This window comes from Heterodontus francisci, chromosome 46 (assembly GCF_036365525.1).
Source record: "Heterodontus francisci isolate sHetFra1 chromosome 46, sHetFra1.hap1, whole genome shotgun sequence".
Classification (NCBI taxonomy): Eukaryota; Metazoa; Chordata; class Chondrichthyes; order Heterodontiformes; family Heterodontidae; genus Heterodontus; species Heterodontus francisci.
Window position 1 is genome coordinate 13,054,248 of NC_090416.1, and position 21,936 is coordinate 13,076,183.

Here is a 21,936-nt window from a genome sequence, read left to right on the forward strand (position 1 = left end):
GGCAGCTGAAGGCACGGCCGCCAATGGTGGAGCGATGGGAATCGGGGGGGGGGGATGGGCGAGAGGCCGGAATTGGAGGAGCGCAGAGATCGGGCAATGGGCGAGGCTGTGGAGGGGTTTGAAAAATGAGGATTTTGGAGGCGTTGCCGGAACGGGAGCCAGTGTAAGTCAGTGAGCAATGGAGGGGGGCGGGGTGGCGGGCTGATGGGTGAACGGGACGCGGGGTGGGGGCAGCAGGAGTTTTGGGTGAGCTGAAGTTTACAGAGGGCGGAATGCGGGAGAGCATGGGAAAAGAATGAAGCACTTGCGTCGAGGAAGAGATCCACTGCTTCGCCCGGCACATCCCACACCATCGCCATGTCTCGTGCATCACAGTATATACACACCCGCCACCCAACCTGAAGCCTCCTGAAACATTGTGCGGTGGAGCTTTCAAAGGGAATTGAATAAATATTTATCTGTGGAGAAATAGTAGGGGGCAAATGGGCCAATTGGATCGGACTTTTAGACAGCCTGCGCAGGTATGATGGGCTGAATGGCGGTCACCTCTGCTGATTCTATATGCAGGCAGTGTGAGGGGAGCCCCCCCCCCCCCCGTACATGTGTCGCAGCGTTAAAGGTGCACCATTATATAGTTACCGTCGCCTGATGCATTTTTTAAAGCAACACAATCTGGTATTAGTCGGCAATCTTATTCTGGGAGGCTGCGGATGGCTGGTATTGATAGTGGGGAAAGCGTCACACTGCTGCCGTAGGACGTCCTCCGTGGCAGTACTGAGGGAGCTTTACTCTGCATCTAACCCCGTGCTGTACCTGTCCTGGGAGTGTTTGATGGAGACAGTGTAGAGGGAGCTTTACTCTGTATCTAACCCCCGTGCTGTACCTGTCCTGGGAGTGTTTGATGGGACAGTGTCGAGGGAGCTTTACTCTGTATCTAACCCCGTGCTGTACCTGTCCTGGGAGTGTCTGATGGGGGACAGTGTAGAGGGAGCTTTACTCTGTATCTAACCCCCGTGCTGTACCTGTCCTGGGAGTGTTTGCTGAAAATAATAATGTCCCTTCACTTAAATAAGCACAAAATTTGATTTTTTTAAAAATTGTATTTCTTCTCATCGGAACACCATACAGGTTTGGTAAATGTGTTAAAATTGCCTGTCACTTTAATGTGGGTCTGTGGACGTGCATGTTCTTGGTGCAGCCCATTCCCTGTGGAATCCATCTGTTGCACAAGTTTGAGTCGTGTTTCCAAGTTCGTGTTGAGTGGGGTGGGGGGGGGACGTAATATAGAGTTTCTATGAATCATGTTTACAATCTGCAGCAAAGCCAACTGTGCCTCTTCCTGTCCTGTCACGGTGCCTTGCATAGAGCAGAGCCAAGGCAACACAACCCCTGATCCAGGCAAGGAAAACAATGCAGCGCCAAATCTTGAAGGCTTGTATAAATAATCCGGAGCTGTCATGGAACAATCTTGTTGTGTTTAGTCCGTGATTGTTAGGAGTGGGGTGGAGGCAAGCCCACACACCAAGCAGATAAAAGACGGGGAAATTTAGAATTATTGGTCGGGGCGGCGCTAAAGTTTGGCGCTTTTTTCCCCATAAACAGGAAGAGTACCACAGGTTTGGGTTCCTGGGACCTCACGTCGGAGTGGTTGCGATGAAACCTGGAGTTGAATGCAGCGCAGAACCAGGGAGAAGGAAGATCTGGGGCTGGCGAGAGAGGGAAGTTCAGAGATGAACTCTCCATCTAATTTCGAGCACCGAAACAGGCCATTCGGCCCATCTGCTCCTCCCACCCCCTCTTCAGAGAAACATCGACAAATGGGAGCAGGAGTAGGCCATTTGGCCCTTCGAGCCTGCACCACCATTCAATACAATCATGGCTGATCATCCAAACCCAGTCCCCTGTTCCTGCTTTATCCCTGTATCCCTTGATCCCTTTAGCCCTAAGAACTGTATCTAACTCTCTCTTGAATATATTTAATGATTTGGCCTCAGCTGTTTTTTCTGTGGTAGAGAATTCCACAGGTTCACCACTCTCTGGGTGAAGAAATCCCTCCTCATCTCAGTCCTAAATGGCTTACCCCTTATCCTTAGACTGTGACCCCTGGTCCTGGACTCCCCTACTATCGGGAACATCCTTCCTCCATCTAGTTTGTCCAGTCCTGTTAGAATTTTGTAGGTTTCTGTGAGATCCCCTCTCGTTCTTCGAAACTCTAGCGAAGACAAGCCTAATCGACCCAGTCTCCCTTCATACGTCAGTCCTGTCATCCCAGGAATCAGTCTGGTGAACCTTCGCTGCACTCCCTCCATAGCAAGAACATCCTTCCCCAGATAAGGAGACCAAAACTGCACACAATACTCCAACTGCGGTCTCACCAAGGCCTTGTATAATTGCAGCAAGACATCTTTGCTCCTGTACTCGAATTCTCTCGCTATGAAGGCCAACTTACCATTTGCCTGCTGCACCTGCATGCTTACTTTCAGTGACTGGTGCACAAGGACACCCAGGACTCGCTCACCTCCCTCTTTCCCAATCTATCGCCGTTCAGATAATCTGCCTTTCTGTTTTTGCCACCAAAGTGGATAACCTCACATTTATCCACATTATACTGCATCTACCTTGTATTTACCCACTCACTCAACCTGTCCAAATCACACTGGAGCTTCTCTGCATCCTCCTCACAGCTCACACACCCACCCAGCTTTTGGACGTCTGCAAACTTGGATATATTACATTTAATTCCCTCATCTATATCATGAATATATATTGTGAATAGCTGGGGTCCTAGCACTGATCCCTGCGGTACTCCACTAGTCACTGCCTGCCATTCTGAAAAGGACCCTTTTATTCCTACTCTTTGTTTCCTGTCTGCCAACCAGTTCTCTATCCATGTCAGTACCATACCCCCAATCCCGTGTGCTTTAATTTTGCACGCTGATCTCTTACGTGGGACCTTATCGAAAGCCTTCTGAAAGTCCAAATACACCACATCCACTGGTTCTCCCTTATCTATTCTACTAGTTACATCCTCAAAAAATTCCAGTAGATTTGTCAAGCATGATTTCCCTTTCGTAAATCCATGTTGACTTTGTCCGATCCTGTCATTGTTTTCCAAGTGCTCTATTACATTTTTTATAATGGACTCTAGCATTTTCCCCATTGCTGATGTCAGGCTAACCATGATTCCCTGTTTTCTCTCTACTGCCTTTTTTAAATAATGGGGTTACATTAGCTACCCTCCAATCTGTTGAAACTGTTCCAGAGTCTATAGAAGTTTCAAAAATGACCAGCAATGCATCTACTATTTCTAGGGCCACTTCCTTAAGTACTCTGGGATGTAGACTATCATGCCCGGAAGATTTATCGGCCTTCAATCCCATCAATTTCCCTAACACCATTTCCCCACCAATACTGATTTCATACAGTTCCTCCTTCTCACCAGACCCTGTGTTCCCCAACATTTCTGGGAGGTAATTTGTGTCCTCCTTTGTGCAGACAGAATCAAAGTGTGTGTTTAATTGGTCAGCCATTTCTTTGTTCCCCATTATAAATTCCCTTGTTTCTGACAGTAAGGGACCCACATTTGTCTTCAATAATCTTTTTCTGTTCACATATTTATAGATATATCTATATATCTCCCCCTATCCCCATATCCTTCTATTCCTTTCTCCCTCGTGTGTTTATCCAGCTTCCCCTTAAATGTATCTCTGCTATTCCCCTCAACCACTCCCTGTGGTAGCGAGTTCCACATTCTCACCACTCTCTCTGGGGAAAGAGGTTTTTCCTGAATTCCCCATCGGATTTATCATAATGCAAGGGAGGCCTTTTGGCCCTTTGCACCTTTCCCTTGTGGAATCCTGGAATTTGAAATGGTTCGAGGTGCAAGGTTATAGAGAGCGGATCACCCAACAAGGAGACGCGCTGCACCTCCGCATCCAACGTGTTCACCCGATAAGGGAGCTCTGGGTGTGCCAAAATGAGGCTGCAGGAAGGAGTCTTCTAGGGGGACGAGACCCTAAACTGGGGCCCTTCTGCCCTCTCAGGTAGGCGTAGAATATCCCACGGTCACTTCTTCGAAGAGAAGGGGAGTGCTCCCGAGTCAATATTTATCCCTCAACCAGAATCACCCAGAACAGATTTAACACTCACATTGTGGTTGCACCTACATAAAGCAAGACTCGCATTTTTATATAGCCTGTTTCACATGCTCGGGATAGCCCAAAGCGCTTTGCAGACAGTGAGATACTTTTTCAAAAAAAAAAGTGGAGTCACTGTTGTAATGCGGCAGCCAGATTGTGTGTGCAGGAAGATCCCACAAGCAGCAATGTGATAATGTCCAGATAACCTGCTTTTTTAGGCGATGTTGTTTGGTCTCTCTCACGTTCTCTCTCTCTGCCTCTGTGTCTCTGATGCGCTCGCGTTCTCTGTGGTTTGCCCGCACCCCCACCCGCTGCTCGCTCACTCCCCCTGGGCCGCGCCCGTTCCCTGTGTTTTTCTCTCTCTTGCATGCGCTGTGTGTGTCGCGCCCTTGCGCTGTCTCTGGCTCTGTCTCTCTCTGACTGTCTGGCTCAGACCACATGGTTCTCCGCATCTGAAGCTTAGAAGCTGCCTTTCAGTAGCCGCAGCGTTTGACCAGTGCGGTGAACCTTCTTGCTCTGTGACGTTTGAAGAAGAGGGATCCCCATTTACTCTGCTGCTGCTGCTGCTGCAGTCGTGTGGGGTCAGTGCAGTGCAGCATATCCCAGGAGCTACATCTGCATGCAGCCGAGTGCCCGCACAGACGCACACGCACCACCCGGCTTTGAATGTAGAGTTTGCGGCATGGAAACAGGCCATTCGGTCCATCGTGCCTATGCTGGCTCTTTGAAAGAGGTGTCCAATTGGGCCCCCACCCCCCGGCCCTGCTCTTTCCCCATCGCCCTGCAAATTTTTCCCCCTTTAAGTATTTATCCAACTCCCCTTTTGAAAGTTCCTATTGAATCTTAAATCACTATCCTCCGGTTACTGACCCTGCTGCTGCTTGGTGTAATCCCAGCTCCTTCGCCCACTTGTCCAGGCTAATGTTGCATGTTTCTGTCTCAGCCAGTAACCCCCCCCACCCCCCCCCCCCCCCCCCCCTCGATTACAGGAAACAGTCTGCTTCCACATCTACCCTGTGCCAATCTTTTCATCATTTTAAACATATTGCCCCATTCGAGATAAAGAGGAACTTCTTTCCCCAGAGAGTGGTGAGAATGTGGAACTCGCTACTACAGGAAGTGGTTGAGGGGAATAGCAGAGATACGTTTAAGGTGGAAGCTGGATAAACACATGAGGGAGAAAGGAATAGAAGGATATGGGGATAGGGTGAGATGAAGAGGGGGGTGGGAGGAGGCTCGTGTGGAACAGAAACACCAGCACGGAGCAGATGGGCCAAATGGCCTGTTTCTGTGCGGGAAAATACTCTGAACTTTCCTGCCCTGTCTCCCAAAGGCCTCATCCTTTACACTCCTCTTCCCTGGTACCATTGGGCCAACCCGAGACTCATCGCACCATCTCCCAATGCAAACCTGCAGGACACCCCCCTCCCTCTCCCCCGCCCCCTGCCGCAATCTGTAAAATCCAAACTTTGCGTCACCTCCACCGCTATTCCTGGGTTTACTCACCTCCTTCTGAGCTGCCTCTCGTCCGGAGTGTGTGTTGTCTTTAAGCTCTCTCTCTCTCTCTCTCTCGTTCCTCCTCAGGCCCCGTACCTGATCTACGTCGAGGTGCTGGAGTGCGATAACCTGGAGCTGTCGCCCGTCCCCACCCGCATCCCCGAGAACCGCATCCGCAGCACGCGCTCGGTGGAGAACCTGCCCGACTGCGGCTGTGCGCGTGAGCAGCGGCCCGCCAACTTCAGCACCGTGCCCAACTATGACAACGACGACGAGGCCTGGTCAGTGGACGACATCGGGGAGCTGCAGGTCGAGGTGAGACGGCCCACGGTCGACAGTTCGCGTGGCTGCGGAACACTTTCACCCCTTCGGGACGCGCTTCACAGCATATCAAGTACTTTACCGAGTGTGGTCACTGTTGTCATGTAGGCAGCCAGTTTGTGCACAGCAAGATCCCGCAAACAGCAATGTGATAATTGAAGGCCTGCTCGGGTCTGCAAATGAAATCTGACCCGGCCGGAGTCCTTTTATTTATTTTTTTTCCTGTGCCCGACCCAACCTCCGGAATGTAATCAACTTTATTGAAGAGGTTGTGCTCTACCGCGGATGGAATCCCTGCAGACTAGTGCAGAGTGTTTCCCACCTTGACGCCCTGGCTGTCGCGTGTCTGACCCGGCCCGAGCGCAGCCCGAGCCCGAATGGCAGACCTGGAAGAGTGACCCGACCCGAACCCGACACGGGTCGGGTAGCCACGCTCTCGTGATTGCGACCCAGGTCATCCTGTGTTTTTGTGATGTCGGTTGAGGGATAAATATTGTCCCCAGGACACCTGGGAGAACTCCTCTTTTCTCCCCCCCCTGCTCTTCCAATAGCGGCCATGGGATCTTTTACATCCACCTGTGAGGGGCAGACGGGGCCTCGGCTTAACGTCTCATCCTGCAAGATGACAGTGCGGCGCTCCCTCGCCGCTGACCCTCCGACAGTGCGGCGCTCCCTCGGTACTGTCTGGATTCTGCGCTCAAGTCTCGAGAGTGGGGACTCGAACCCTCAGTCTTCTCATTAATTGGCAAGAGAGCGCGATTTCCGCTGAGTCCCGACCATTTACACATGAGTGAAGACGACTTGCTTTGAGACCTTGATCGCTCTGCCTGTGATTACTGACCATTCAAGAAGGCACATATAACGTGCAGGATCTGACTCGGTAATGTTATAAACTCGCAGAGAGAGAGAAAGACTGTGTGTGCCTCCCCACGGCTGTGCTTGCAAACTGGTTGATTTGGTACAGACCCACATGCTGCTGCCCTCCAGGCATTCCCACCTTGCTGTGCCACCAGGTTTGGTTCTAATCCGGTTTTATTTTCTCCCCCTTCCTCCCAGCTGCCTGAAATCCACACCAACAGCAGTGATAACATCTCCCAGTTTTCCGTGGATAGCATCACGAGCCAGGAGAACAAGGAGCCCGTGTTCATTGCTGCCGGCGATATCAGGTACCCCTCTCTCTCTCTCTCTCTGCTTCCTCCTCCTCATCACCGAATGTTGGCGCACTCTGATATTGGGCCGGAGGCTCGGTGTGAGTTTGGATACTTTGGGCTGGACTTTGGGCGGGCCGAGGTTTGCGGAGGACGCGAGCTGGGTTACGGCCAGTTCAACGTTGGAGCAGCCATATTCATAACAAAGAAGTAGAGAAAAAAAAAAAGAATGAGGGTTTCTGCAGCCGATGAGCTGAGAGAGGGACGGAACTGGGCGGCGTTCCAGAGGTGGGAATAGGCGCTGTCGACGTGTCCGGAAGGTCATCTCGAGGGTCAAGTGACTGCGAACTGAGTCTGGTTCAGCCTCGGACAGTGGCCGGGGAGAGGGATGGAGTCGGCTGCCCAGGGAATGGAGTTAGTGGCAGGGACCGACGACAAGGGACTTCGGCCTTCCCTGTGTTTAACTGGAGGGATTTTCCGGCAGATCCCTGTCGCAGACGATGGAGGTAGTGGTGAGGTCAGAGCTGGGTGTTGTAATGTAGGAAGCACCTCAGCCAATTTGCGCACAGCAAGATCCAACAAACGGCAATGGGATAATGACCCAGTGCTTTTGTGATATTGGCCCCCGGACACTGGGGAGAGCTCCCCCTGCCCCCACCCCGACCCCGGGTCTTATTTAAAATAGTGGCTACGGGATCTTTTGCGTCCGCCTGGGGGCCGACAGGGGCCTCGGTTTAACGTCTCATCCGAAAGACGGCACCTCCGACAGTGCAGCACTCCCCCAGTTCTGGCACTGGGAGTGTCGGCCTGGGTTTTGTGTTCGAGTCTCTGGAAGGGGGGCTGCAAACCCCCCCCCACAACCGTCCTGACTCAGCGGCACGAGAGAGAGTGTGCTGCCCACTGAGCCATGGCTGACGGGGAAAGGCGGTCAGCATCTTCGGGATTGTGGTTATCCAGGCGGCAGGCTTTGACCTTGGACTGGTGCAGCCAGGCTGCATTGGAGTTCCCCTGTCCCCTGCTGCTTGGCTCACGTGCTCCATCTAGTGGCAACACATATTGCTACCTCAGTCCTTAAATCACATAGGATTTAACACTGCCGAGGTCTCAAAGCTCTTTGTACAGTGAGTTTTTGAAGTGCAGCCACTGTTATTTAGGAAAGTGTGCCAGCGCCCTCACAAACAGCAGCAGCTGGTGTTTGTGGGAGGAATCTGGGCCCAGGACACTGGGCGGACTTCCCTGATATTCCAGTCGAGCTGAGAGACTGTCACCTGCTGCCGGTAAGGGTCAAACCAGACCCTCGGTTTAGCATCTTGTTTGAAAGACGGCACCTCTGACGATGCTGTGCTCCCTCAGTTCTGTCGCCGGGAGCGTCGGCCTGCATTATGGGCTCGAGTCCCTGGAGTGGGGTTGGGGGGGGCTGTGGGGGAACCCGGAGGTGAGGGTGCAACAGTAACTACCCGAGTTCAGCAATGCGTCTGCAACCTTGCTGGAGAGGCAACTGGGACGGGAATTGGGGTACCCGCTGAGCCCTGCGATTAATGGAGCCGTGGGGATGGGGCGCGGTGTTCCTGAGCAAGTCGTACAACAGATTTTTAAGATTGCAGGTGTCAGCGAAGTGAAGTAACAAGTGCCTTTTATTAAAAAAAAACTGGCAACTGTGCACAAACCATTGAAGGTGGCAGGGCAGGTTGAGAAAGTGGTTAATAAAGTATAACAGGATCCTGGGCTTTCTAAATAGAGGCAAAGAGTACAAAAGCAAGGCAGTTATGGTGAACCTTCATAGAACACTGGTTCAGCCTCAACTGGAGTATTGTGTCCAATTCTGGGCACCACACTTTAGGAAGGATGTGACGGCTTTAGAGAGAGTGCGGAAAAGATTCAGGATAACGATTACAGGGATGAGGGACTTCAGTTACGAGGATAGGTTGGAGAAGCTGGGGCTGTTGTCCTTGGAGAAGAGCAGGTTGAGAGGAGATTTGATAGAGGTCACGAGGGGTCTGGGCAGAGTAGATAGGGAGAAACTGTTCCCGTTGGCAGAAAGATCTAGAACCGGAGGGCACCGATTTAAACTGATTGGCAAAAGAAGCAACAGCGACACGAGGAAAAACTTTTTTCACGCAGCGAGTGGTTCGGATCTGGAATGCACTGCCTGAGAGTGTGGTGGAGGCAGGTTCAATTGAGGCATTCAGAAGGGAATTGGATAATTATCTGAAAGGGAAAACATTTTCAGGGCTACAGGGGAAAGGGCGGGGGTGTGGGAATAGCCGAGTAGCTCTTGCAGAGAGCCGGGACAGATACGATGGGCCGAATGCTCTCCTGCTGTGCTGTAACCATTCAATGATTCTGTTCTATTCTGTGACTGTTGATCTTGCAGGCGACGCCTCTCTGAGCAGCTGGCCCACGCACCCACCACATTTAAACGGGACCCAGAGGACCCCTCTGCTGTTGCACTGAAGGAACCGTGGCAGGAGAAAGTCAGGTCAGGGCGAGAGGGGTCACGTTAACCCGCGGTGGGCCTGGGAACCTAATCCAGTAATCTTTGCGCGCAGGACCCTCAGTTATGCGGAGAGACTAGAGAAACTGAGGTGGTTCTCCTTACAGCAGAGAAGGAATCAAGCAGAGATTTAATAGTGTTCCACTGAGTCACCTAGTGGCCACAGCCTGTAACTACACCGTGACAATTGACATAGCAAATTCACAATGGTAAATGTTGACCAAAAAAAAGGTGACCCGCAGTCGCGCCGTCAGGAAGTGTTGGCCCGACAACAAGGTTTTGTTTTCAGTCACTTGTGTGGTTGGATCTCAGACCCTCGCTCAAATTCCCCTCTCTCCTGTTGACAGGCGAATCAGAGAGAACTCTCCGTATGGCCATTTCCCGAATTGGCGGCTTCTGTCCGTCATTGTCAAGTGCGGCGATGACCTGCGCCAAGAGCTCCTGGCGTACCAGGTGTTGAAACAACTGCAGGTACGTCGTCTTTATCGGGAGGCTTTTCGTTTCCGCAGTTCCGCAGGTGGCCCTTGCTGGCCGATGGATCTCCACCCAACTGAGCCATGTTGCTGTTTTTAGGTTGGGTCCGCGGTGGGCGCGGCACAACTGGCCGCGGGTCCTTGGTGACGAGGACGAGCGTGAAGATTTCGGCTAGTGTTCCGTCCTGTCTATCCCGCGATCTTTCTCCCTCCAAACCCCCTGCGCTGTCGGATGAGAGGTTAAGATGTTCCCACGGTCACTATTGGAAGAAGAGTGTGGGGGGGTGGGGGAAGAGAGAGAGTACTCCCCGGGGTCCAGGGAGCGTCGGCCGGGATTCTGTGCACGAGACCCTGATTACGTTCTAACGCCCTGTTCCTTGCACTCCTTCTTGCAGGCTATTTGGGAGGTGGAGCGAGTCCCCTTGTGGATCAAGCCCTACAAGATCCTGGTGATCTCCGCAGACAGTGGCATGATCGAGCCCGTGGTGAATGCTGTGTCGCTCCATCAGATTAAGAAGCAGTCCCAGCTCTCCTTACTGGATTACTTCCTCCAGGAGCACGGGAACTACACCACTGAGGAGTTCCTGTCAGCCCAGCGGAACTTTGTACAAAGCTGTGCCGGCTACTGTTTGGTCTGTTACCTCTTGCAGGTCAAGGACAGGTAAGGGCTGCAGCAGTGTTTGTATAGGAGGGATAACCCAAGCAACCTCATTTGCTGGCGCTCCTGTCTTAATTTAAGGAAGCCACATGCACCAGAGTATTATTTGAGGGAGGGTGGATGGTTTGAGGAAGCCTTTGGGGTTTTAAAAAAAATTTTGGATCTCCCTCAAGCGGAGACTTTAACATGCTCGAACAAAAGATGAAGTCGTTCATCGACAGTGGTAAGTTGGGAATAAGTGGGCCAGTGGTTAGCTGAGCTGTGGAATGGGATTACCAGAGAGTCGGACTCTCTGAGTGGGCTGAAGATCTGTGGGGAAGTGGTGGGAGGTGGGGTGGGGGGGGGAGAAGCGTGAGGTGAACTGTTGGGTGTCCTTGCCCCTTTCTACCGTCAGCCATTCGCTAGCTGGAATGTGTGTTTTATATTGGGAGCCTCTCAGTGTTGAGCCCTTGTTCCTGCTAAGACCCTGGGATTAACATTTATCCCTTAACCAACATCGCTAAATCTAAAACAAAAAATTCATCGCGTTGCTGTTTGTGGGAGCTTGCTGTGCGCAAATCGGCTGCCGTTTCCTACGTTACAACAGCGACGACGCTTTAGATGTAATTCATTGGGCCCCAAGCACTTTGTGGGAGGGAGCATTCTGAGGTCATTGCTATCTAAATGCAAGATTTTATTCCTAAGGCGTGATCCTGGTCACGGGGGAGCCCTGGAGTTTTAACCCCTTGTTTCTTCCAGGCACAACGGCAATATCTTGCTGGACTCCGAGGGCCACATCATTCACATAGACTTCGGTTTCATCCTGTCCAGCTCCCCCCGGAACCTAGGCTTTGAGACGTCTGCCTTCAAACTCACCAGCGAGTTTGTCGATGTAAGTTCTTTGCTCTCCCCTTGACTTGAACTCCGTTGTTCGTGGCCGTTGCGTTCTCCGTCCTGGGCCAATTTTATATCTCCCTAAATAATGGACCGATACAGCTCCGCTGCCGAGTGCGGATCCAAAACTGGGCTCGCGGAATCATAGAGCACAGAAGGAGGCCATTCGGCCCATCGTGCCTGTGCCGGCTCTTGGAAAGAGCTATCCAATCAGTCCCCCCCCCCCCCCCCCCCACTTTAGCCTGCTCCTTCCCCCGTGGGCCTTGCAAATTTTTTAAATTTTTTTTTGCATTTATCCAAATCTCTTTCGGGAATCGCTGATTATCGTGCTGTAATCGGGCCCCGATCTGCGGTTTCCGCTCTGCGTGCTGAAGTGCCCGCCCGCCCCCCCCCACCCCCCCCCCGGTTTGCCCGACTGTCCGTCGCGGAATTGGGAGCTCGCTGATTGCCGGTGGCGGTTTCGCAGGTGGCCGCCTCCGCCCCAGTGTTGCAAAGGAACCACCGGGCAAGAAATGGTGAGTCGCAATGCCCCTTGCATGAAAAAAAAAACAGTTGGTGCTTGTTGGGCTGCTAATTCACCTTGTTACTTTAAGCAGGGTATACGCCAATCAGTTGTAACAGTGGACTTTGAGGACTTTTACTGAGACAACTCGCCGCACGATCCAGTATGTGTGTAGCAGAGTCATTCACTCACAATCTCTTACCCCAATTCACCTTTGATCGCTACATTCCATGCATACAGCAAAGATACATGCAAGTGACATCAGAATAACAACATGGAGGCAGCAAGACGCACTTGGCTCTCTGCTTCTAATCGCTCTGTTTCCATAGTTATGCGGCTGATTATTTTATGATAAACACAAGTGACCCGATCGTCTTCTGGGTCTTCAGATACACTGACGTGTGAATTTTACACATTCCGTTGCTGCCCCTCCCCCCCCCCCCCCCCCCCCCGCAGGCCTACTTATACAATGCAGCCCACGCTCAGTAAGTGGTTTTTATTCACTGTGCGCTGATACCACAAACAGCCCAGGGCATCGAGACACGCAGGCAGTGCGAATTCTCCTTCCCGCCGTGCCCAGTTGCACTTAGCGCACCTCAATGTGATGTGAACTCGCGCGTATTGGTCCTGCTCGGAATCAGCGGAGCTCTTCAAGACACGGGAGCCGGCATTAGCGGGCGTCGCCTTTCTTGGCCGGTAACTGTTTTCGAAGGCAGATGTTTTAAGTGCTGCCGGCCGCTAATTTGTCGGACACGTTTGGAAACGCTTCAAGGATTAACGGGGATTTCTGCTGACAGGTCATGGGCGGTTTAGACGGGGACATGTTCAACTACTACAAGATGCTGATGTTGCAAGGGCTGATTGCAGCACGGAAGCACATGGATAAAGTGGCTCAGATCGTGGAGATAATGCAGCAAGGTGCGTGCGGTGACGGTGCCCCCCCCCCCCCTCCCTCTTTAGTTGGCAAGCGTGGCTGTTGGAGCTCTGCGTCGGGCCGGCTCCGGAGCTGAGGCGACTGTCGTCGTGTTTATGGTGAACCTTTTGTGACGCCCGCCCGCCCATATCCACGGGTGTCAGAGTCGCCGCTGCACCGCGGCTCTCTGTCGATCCTGAGTATGCGAATCGGGCATTTAGCAGGTGGGCAGTCCACCTTGTGAGTCAGCACGTCTGCCCTTTGCTGTCCAGCAAAGCTGTACAAAGTTCGATGCACCAGAGTTGTGTGTGTGTGTGTGATTGAGAGCACGTGCAGTTGTGTTAGCATGCACGGACGTGTGTACATTTTTGTGTGTGGGCTGCTCTGGTATTTGTGCATCGTGTGTGTGTGTTCTAAAGCCCCCCCCCCCCCCCCTCACAATTGAACAAAGGACAAATGCAGCACCTGGTGTCGTGCTAATTCTGGCAGGCCCCTGGCCTGTGTCCGCTCTTTACTGCGTTAGCCAGTCCCGCTTCTGCGATTAACCACAGGGTCTTCTGAGCTAGGGCGGGGGAATATCAGCCCAGGGTTACTGCTCCTGATCAGTGACCAGGAGTATATGTCTTTTACAGCACAGAAACAGGCCGTTCGGCCCCACTGTTCCCTGCCGGTGTTTCTGCTCCACACGAGCCTCCTCCCACCCCCTCTTCATCTCACCCTATCCTGTTTTTAGTCTTTGGGGGGGGGGGAACATGTTGAACGGGGACAGGATCAGGCTTGGCTTTTGCCGACCTGCGCAGGTCCTGCAGAGGCCTCATGTCCACACTCGGGGTAGCTTAAAGGGGTGTGGTGTCGGACGGCAGTGCCCGTGGAACCAACGGCTCAGCAGGGGTTGCTCCTCGGGAGGGGGAGAGGCACAGCATCGTTGCAGTGACCCCTGTCCTGGATGGCGTGGCTGAAATCAGGCACTTGTGTGTGTAGTCCCTCACACGAGTCAGCCCAGGCAGTGAATGTGGGCAGGCGGTTTACTGCAGGGGGCTTCCACAGACTGGTGAATTGCATTCCCCACTTGACACGCCCTCGGGCTTCCGCGCAATCAGACGCTGGCTCACACAATCCCCTCCCAGCCCGCCCACCCCACTGTCTCTCCATTTCCTACTGGTTAGTGATCCAGAGTAGGAACCCTGGCTGATTGTTCCATCTTAGTAACCCAAACCAGAGAGAGAGAACGAGAGAGAGAACGAGAGAGAGAACGAGAGAGAGAACGAGAGAGAGAACGAGAGAGAGAACGAACTCGAGAACGCGCTTGCAGTCCTGTTCACGTGCCAATTGTCTTGTGTATATTTTTTTTGGACGGATCACCTTGTCTAACCCAGTATCCGGTCAGTTTGTCCCACAGGTGATGACGAGAGGTGCTCAGGAAGGTCGCAGGCCAGTCAGGTGCTAGCACTGAGAGATTTACTGTGTGAGTGTCAGTCAGCCAGAGCAAGCAGCCAGCTTCATTCAGCACTACCAGGGAGCAGGGTCCAGACTGGTGATAGAGCACAGAGCGAGAGTGGGGGGGGGGGGGGGGGGGGGCAGGGAGGAGCCGAATCAGTTTTGACCTTAAACTGCGTCCTGAGACATTTAAAAAAAAAAAAAATTATGGACATTGAGGAGATGAATTTCTAACATGAATTCTGAAGCAGGTGTACCAGTGCAAGTTTGAGGAAATCTGCTTTATTATTTGTGTCGGACACTGCATCACATTGACCTGTTCGCTTGCTCTCGCGCACACTGTCTTACTGTTTGCTCGCTGTTACCTCCCCCCTCCCTCTGCTGCTGGCCAGCGCCTGCCCCCCCCCCCCCCCCCCCTCTCTGCTGCTCGTGCCCCCCCCCCCCTTTGCCACGTTGACTCATTGCTATGTATTTCTTGCATCGTCTGTCTTTTGTTGAACCACGTCTACCTGCCCAGGTTGAAGGTCCCTATACGGGGCAGGTGTCCGGTCTTGGCTGTAGGAATCTGTGGCCAACTGGTGCACGAAGGATGGACACTTGGGTGCACGGCACCGAAGGATGATGGGTGCCCCGTGGAGCCATACCCCCCCAGCTCCAGCAGGCCGGGTGGGGAATAAGGGTTGCCAACCCTCCAGGGCTGGCCTGGAGCCTCCCGGAATGCAAGATCAACCTCCCGGACACTGCCACGAGCAGCACCACCCCGGACCAAAATCACCGAGCCATTAAATAACGGTTATTTTCATTGGGCACCTTGCTTAGAAAAATATTGGAGAAGAGGGCAAACGGGTGATTGACCAGGTTGGACAAGAACTCCAGGAAGGCATCCAACCTGAGTTGGCAACCCAGCTGGGGAGGAGAAAAGCCATTAGTTTTGGGCAGCTAATGAGAGAGTTGTTTGCTGTTGGTTTATTCTCTGCTGCACTGGGCTTCCTGAGGCCTAACTGGGGCACTTGGCCTAAATCACTCCAACCACTAACCTCCATTGTCAGCCCCTTTGGAGACGTACATGGTAACCAGACTTAACACTGAGCTTTTTCATTGTACTGAGCAGTAGCATAACGGGTATGTCACTGGACGAGTAATCCCGAGGCCACAGTTCAAATCCCACCACGGCAGCTGGGGAACCGAAAGGAATTCTGGAATAGAAAGCGAGTCTCAGTAATGGTGGCCACAAAGCTACCAGATTTGTCGTAAAGGCCCATCTGGGGTGAGGTGGGGTGGGGGGGGGGGGGGGGGTGGGGTGCGGAGGAGGGATTGCGAGGCGTCGGCTCAGCGGGCAGATCTCTCGCTTCAGTTTTGGGGAGGCCGTGCGTGCGAGCGTGCCTCCGTGCGAGCGAGTCTCCACTCCAGAGACTTGAGCCCACGATCCGGATCCGGCGCGGAACTGAGGCAGCCGTGTCTTTTGGGATGAGCGTTAAAACCGAGGCCGCGACTTTGACCGGTTTGGATGGGGCGTGGGTTGAAGTGGAACAAAGGCCCCTTTTTCCCCCCCCCCCCGACCCCCCTCAATTCGTTACTGTTTCTTGGATCTTTCTGTGCACCAGTCAATTCACCGTAGGTGAAGAGCTTTAAGGGGGGGGGGGGTTTCGTTTCTCCCCCTCTTCCTCCCCCGCGCCCTTCAGCATCTTAATCGAGCGTTTTTAATTCTCCTCCCGCAGGCTCTCAGCTGCCCTGTTTCCACGGCTCGGGCACCATCCGACACCTGAAGGAGCGTTTCCACATGAACTTGACCGAGGAGCAGCTGCAGGGTCTGATCGAGCAGATGGTCGACGGCAGCATGCGGTCACTCACCACCAAACTGTATGACGGCTTCCAGTACCTGACCAATGGCATCATGTGACCTCCTTCCCCCCCCCCCCCGGCCCCCTCCCCCGCCCCCCCCCGGGGTGGTCGGGGAGCGGGTGGTACACTACGGGGAAGGAGAGGGGGAAGCGAGTGAGAAAGAAAGAGGAGGAGGCACGCTGCGACCTTTCACCGTGACCGGAGGGCTGACTCGCTAGCTCCAGGCCCCCCACCGAGGCGAGGTCTCAAGACGACGGCTCCCGCGCGGATTATGACTGGAGCGTGCGCGCTGAAAAGGGAAAAAGACATTAATGGTAGTGATGCTGTTTCTCGCTGGGGTTCGGGAGCAGAGACTGGCCCCACACAGTCAGCAGTCGATCCCTTGCCTCTCCTTGGCACCCCACCTCCCCCCTTCCCCATCCCCCCCAGAGGAAGGATCCAGGAGTGCATCCAAACTCAATTTCACTTCCGCACTGAGAGAATTTATTTTTTAAGGAGCCTCCCGTGCTACACGACAGAGAGAGCCTTCGTATCAAATCTGAGACCACCCCGCCCGCGAAAGGAAGTGGGTCAGGTCCTGTTCAGAAAATGGCGGCGGGGGTGCGGTTAGTTCTCCATTTTCCCTCTCCCCCGCGCCCCCCCCCCCCCCCCCCCTCCCCGGGTGTCCTGGGGCCGATATTTATACCTCGAACAACAAATCTAGTTGATCCGGTCTTTTATCACGTCGCCGTTCCTGGGATCTTGCTGTGCGCGGGTTGGCTGCCGCTGCATTACAGCAGTGAACGCGCTTCCAAAACAGAAGTACTTCAACTGTCTGGAAAGCGCTTTGGGATGCCCTGAGGTGGCGAAAGGCGCTAAAACAATGCAAGTCCTTTCTAGTCACACCTTCTCTCCCACGTTGGCGTCTTTTGGTTTTTTTCCCCCCCTCCGCCGTCTCCTGTTGTTTCGAGAGGGAGCTGCTCGCGGTCGGAACGAACAGGCTGGCTAACTTATCGGGAAAGAGAGGAGCAGTGGATCGGAATGGGTGACGTCCTGGGACAGTGACCCCACTTCCCTTTCTTCCCCCCCCCCCCCCCACCCCCCCAAACACCGCCACACCCTGCGTTCCAACCAAGACCCAGCCTTGCTGCTTAGTGTCCCCTCGTGTATGTGTCGTGTGTCTGTGTTTTAATTTAAACGTTTTCTTTCCACTACAAAACAGGACGAGGGCGATGTCGGGAATGTAGAAATGTTGTTCGTTCTTTTGGTTTGTGTTTTCTCCAACACTGTATCAGCAACCAGGCTTTTAACAGGAGGCCATTGGCTGTGAATCACTTGGGGGACGTTCTGAGGTCGTGAAAGGCGCTAGAGAAATGCACGTCTTTCTTTCTTTGGAGAGGCAGAATCCTGTCCATTTCGGTTCAGAGGTACCAATGTGGCTCTTTGGGAGTCTGCGTCTCTCTCTATGTCTCTGTCTCTCTCTCACTCTTTCCGTGTGCAGTGTCATTTAAGGGTCCATTCAGTCATACGTCGGGATCTGGTCTGATGCTTAACTGTATCCACATGTGGGTCTGCAGGAGTGTTGGGGGAGTGTGAAGGGCTTCTGTCAATGCATACGCGCACCCCTCGCGTTCTCGAAACAGATATGAAGGGGTCCTCCCCCCTCCTCCCCTCGTTCCCCCTGCCCCGACTTCTGTCGGTCGGGGGCGTTAGCTCTGAACTGCGTCAACCCAGGGATCCCAGGTTTGATTCCCAGACCCTCAGCTGATCTCAGCGCCTCTGGGGTCGGAATCCGAATAAATCTGCTTCTCATCCGGATTCGGCCGCACTTGAGGGCGGTCTCCAGGCTCCGCAGTATAGCCCCCTCCCCGCCAAGGTACAACGGCTGGCTCCTCATCGCCGTCCAGTGTCTCCCAGCCAGAACCAAGAGACCGATGTCAGACGAAGGCAGCTACGTCGCAACAGGGGGTGGGTGGGTGGGGGGGCCATTCAGCCCCTCAAGCCTGTTCCACCATTCAGTTTGATCATTGTGGCTGACTTGTACCAATGCTCCCGTCTGCCTGCCTCAATGTCACAGGCCCAGCTTTGTCCTAACTGCACGCTAGACAACACGGGTTTTGAGCAGATTGCATCATTTATTCATGTTCTCTCTCTCTCTCTCTCTCTCTCGCACATACACAATATTGACACTCGCCTATCAGTACACAGAAAGGAATCTGGGTCAGCGAGTGATGACTAATGCCCTACAATCACTGTAAATAGACGATTATTGAAGGGAGGGAGACTCTGCTGTTCCTTTATCCTCATCGCCTGTGAGGACAGAACCGAATGTTGGGGTGGATTCTGCACTTTGTTTTAGTGTTGAGGTGGGAGAGAGAGTTCACAGTGGAGATGCCTAAGGTCCACAGGCAGACTGCTAAACTAATACTGGCACCTCCTTTCTAACCACTGACAGAGTAACTTTACTACTTGGGAGTTTGTTGTTAAATCAATTGGGTAAACTTCACAAATCAAGCTCTTTAATTATACATTTGGGAATAATAATGGTTATTGTCCCGTGAGGCAGTTAGCACTAAATTACTAATTAACACAAGCTGATTGTCACCCCCGCCCCCCTTTCCAGTGTCCTGGGCCAACATTCCTCTCTCGACCATTGCCGCCAAAGAATGGATTAACTGATAACGCACACAAAATGGCTACCATATTCACCGACACACGATCACTGCTATTTAGAGGGACCTGTACAAAAAGCTCCTTGGGATATTCCGAGCAAGGATATAAACTGCCCTGGGAGTGTAGAGGGAGCTTTGCTCTGTATCTAACCCCGTGCTGTACCTGTCCTGGGAGTGTTTGATGGGGACAGTGTAGAGGGAGCTTTACTCTGTATCTAACCCCGTGCTGTACCTGTCCTGGGAGTGTTTGATGGGGACAGTGTAGAGGGAGCTTTACTCTGTATCTAACCCCCGTGCTGTACCTGTCCTGGGAGTGTTTGATGGGGACAGTGTAGAGGGAGCTTTACTCTGTATCTAACCCCGTGCTGTACCTGTCCTGGGAGTGTTTGATGGGGACAGTGTAGAGGGAGCTTTACTCTGTACCTAACCCCCGTGCTGTACCTGTCCTGGGAGTGTTTGATGGGGACAGTGTAGAGGGAGCTTTACTCTGTACCTAACCCCCGTGCTGTACCTGTCCTGGGAGTGTTTGATGGGGACTGTGTAGAGGGAGCTTTACTCTGTATCTAATCTGACCTGGGAGTTTTGATGCTGCCACTGAATGTGTGAATGGGAAATCTTTGCAATTCTTGATCTGTCACCCCCTCACTTTGAACACAAATGTTCTACCCCCCCCCCCTCCTCCCGCCCCCAATTTATTGTGTAAGTAGAATTGTCCCATCACCAGTGCCATTACAGACCCTGACGGCCCTGTGAATACCTGTTGCATCAGGCCAGTTGTCCTTGCCCCCTCTCTCCATGTTGTAGCAGTTGGGGGTCGTGCTCAGAGTTGCACACTTCACCGTTCTGCCCAGATTCAACTTTCCTCCGACCCATTTGCAGTGAGTATGTTGGGATCGCCAGTGTCCCCAGCTGTGGGGCCCTGGGCCGGCAGGGGGTGAGGCACATACTTACCAGTCAGTAACCAGGAATGTGCAAAACTTGGATTTCTTTCCTTCTCTTTATGGAAAGTGGTATCGATTTGCCCCTATTCCATTCTGGTCATGGGCCTCCCGCTTTCCGTGCTTCCGGCTACCTCACCCCTTTCTCTCCAGTTCCTTGTGTTCCTGACTATTGACCTCAGCGCCGCCCCCTGCAGCTGAATTTCCCCCCCCCCGTCCCTCACTCGGGTACCTCGCCCATCCGCCAGTCTGTCCTGAGGCGACGCGGGAAAGCACCTGGCCAGCTTCCCACCCGGCTGGGCAGCACTCGCCTGCTTTGCAACCCACTGCTGTTTGGGAATAGTTCGACAGCAAGCAGATCTGTGTTGTGGTGCGGGCAGTGGAGTCAGTGGTGAAAAGACCCTCGTTCCCTCCCTAATCCACCCATCACACTGGACAACCGTGAGGTTGGATGAGCAGTCCTGTTGAAATTTATTTAAGTGAACAACAGAGAGAGATAGGGAACCTTGTACATATTATAAAACTGTATTTAAAATTGCTCTTTTTTATATATATATTATATATATAAGCAATGCACGTTCTGAAATTTTGATTTCATTCTGTTTTAAATGTGAAAGTCAAATCTCTCTCACGACTTGCAGGTGATGCAAATGCTGGGATTAAAGCACCAGCATCGTGCTCCAGAATTGCAGTAGTTTTTAACGCTGTACAGTTTTGCCTCTGTCCTAACCAGTTTTCTGTCTCAACTTTACTTTTTCCTTCTGTGTTTCTCCACCCCACCGCCCCCCCCCAACCTCCGAGAAGCTTGTCTCTTTTTTTTTTTCTTCTGATCCTTGTGTTGTTTTTCTTTTTGTTTTGTATGTGTTGTCCTGTGACCAATTAAAAACCGACAGCGAAATCAAGTCAATCTTTGGTGTTTTCATTCTGTAACCCAGCGCAGTGATCGGGCGGGGGTGGGGGAACAGCTTGTCACCCCACAGCGCAGAGTGAGTTGAGTAGGGGGTGGGGCTCACTCGTCGAATTCAGCTCGTCGCCTGGCGCACGGCCAGCGAGCGATGTAGCACACATCCCTTTAGAGTGTGAACCGCCCACTGGTTGTCCAATTGAACTCCCCTGACTGCTGGGGTGAGGAAGGGGAGCAACCACCTAAGATGATCATGTCAGTCCCCTCCCCCCACTCCGCCAGTGACTCTTATTGGAAATTGTGTGACTGAGGTGAGCCCCATCCCCGCACAGTGGTTGAATTGGCAGCTGCTGCTGACTACGCACATTTCCTAGATGTCACATCTCCGGACCAGAGCCTTTTTTTTTCTTTTTAAAAAAAGACATTCATTCTCAGGGGTGAATGTCTCTGGCAAAGGTGGCATTAATTGCCCTTGAGGAGGTGGTGGTGAGCCGCCTTCTTGACCCGTTGCAGTCACTGTGGGTTAGGTACACCCACAGTGCTGTTAGGAAGGGAGTTCCAGGATTTTGACCCAGTGAAGGAACGGCCGATATAGTTCCAAGTCAGGATGGTGTGTGGCTTGGAGGGGAACTTGCAGGTGGTGGTGTTCCCATGCGTCTGCTGCCCTTGTCCTTCTCGGTGGTAGTGGTCGCGGGTTTGGAAGGCGCTGTCGAAGGAGCCTTGGTGAGTTGCTGCAGTGCATCTTGTGGATGGTACACACCGCTGCCACTGTGCGTCGGTGGTGGAGGGAGTGAATGTTTGTGGATGGGGTGCCAATCAAGCGGGCTGCTTTTGTCCTGGATGGTGTCGAGCTTCCTGAGTGTTGGAGCTGCATCCATCCAGGCAAGTAGAGAGTATTCCATCACACTCCTGACTTGTGCCTTGTAGATGGTGGACAGGCTTTGGGGAGACAGGAGGTGTGTTACCCAGCCTCTGATCTGCTCTAGTAGATACACTCTAGTTCAGTTTCTGGTCAATGGTAACCCCCAGGATGTTGATGTTGGGGGATTCAGCGACGGTAATGCCATTGAATATCGTGGGGATACTATTCCACTGTGGAGCTCGTGCGAAGCTGATTCTTTCCCTCCTTGGACCTCTGCAGGTGAA

The 21,936-nt window shown here is 52.9% G+C and overlaps 1 protein-coding gene across 1 annotated transcript in view; it reads left to right on the top strand.

The window, feature by feature from the left end:
* The window catches only part of pi4kb (phosphatidylinositol 4-kinase, catalytic, beta), a 21,363-nt gene extending 575 nt beyond the window's left edge, over positions 1 to 20,788 (top strand). The window contains exons 2-9 of the mRNA XM_068022675.1: positions 5,724 to 5,951; positions 7,014 to 7,123; positions 9,480 to 9,584; positions 9,947 to 10,070; positions 10,468 to 10,733; positions 11,469 to 11,601; positions 12,903 to 13,023; positions 16,174 to 20,788. Coding sequence (XP_067878776.1) covers positions 5,724 to 5,951; positions 7,014 to 7,123; positions 9,480 to 9,584; positions 9,947 to 10,070; positions 10,468 to 10,733; positions 11,469 to 11,601; positions 12,903 to 13,023; positions 16,174 to 16,355 — 1,269 coding nt within the window. The 3' untranslated portion in view covers positions 16,356 to 20,788. The remainder of the gene's footprint in view (positions 1 to 5,723; positions 5,952 to 7,013; positions 7,124 to 9,479; positions 9,585 to 9,946; positions 10,071 to 10,467; positions 10,734 to 11,468; positions 11,602 to 12,902; positions 13,024 to 16,173) is intronic.
* Positions 20,789 to 21,936: the final 1,148 nt, after the last annotated feature.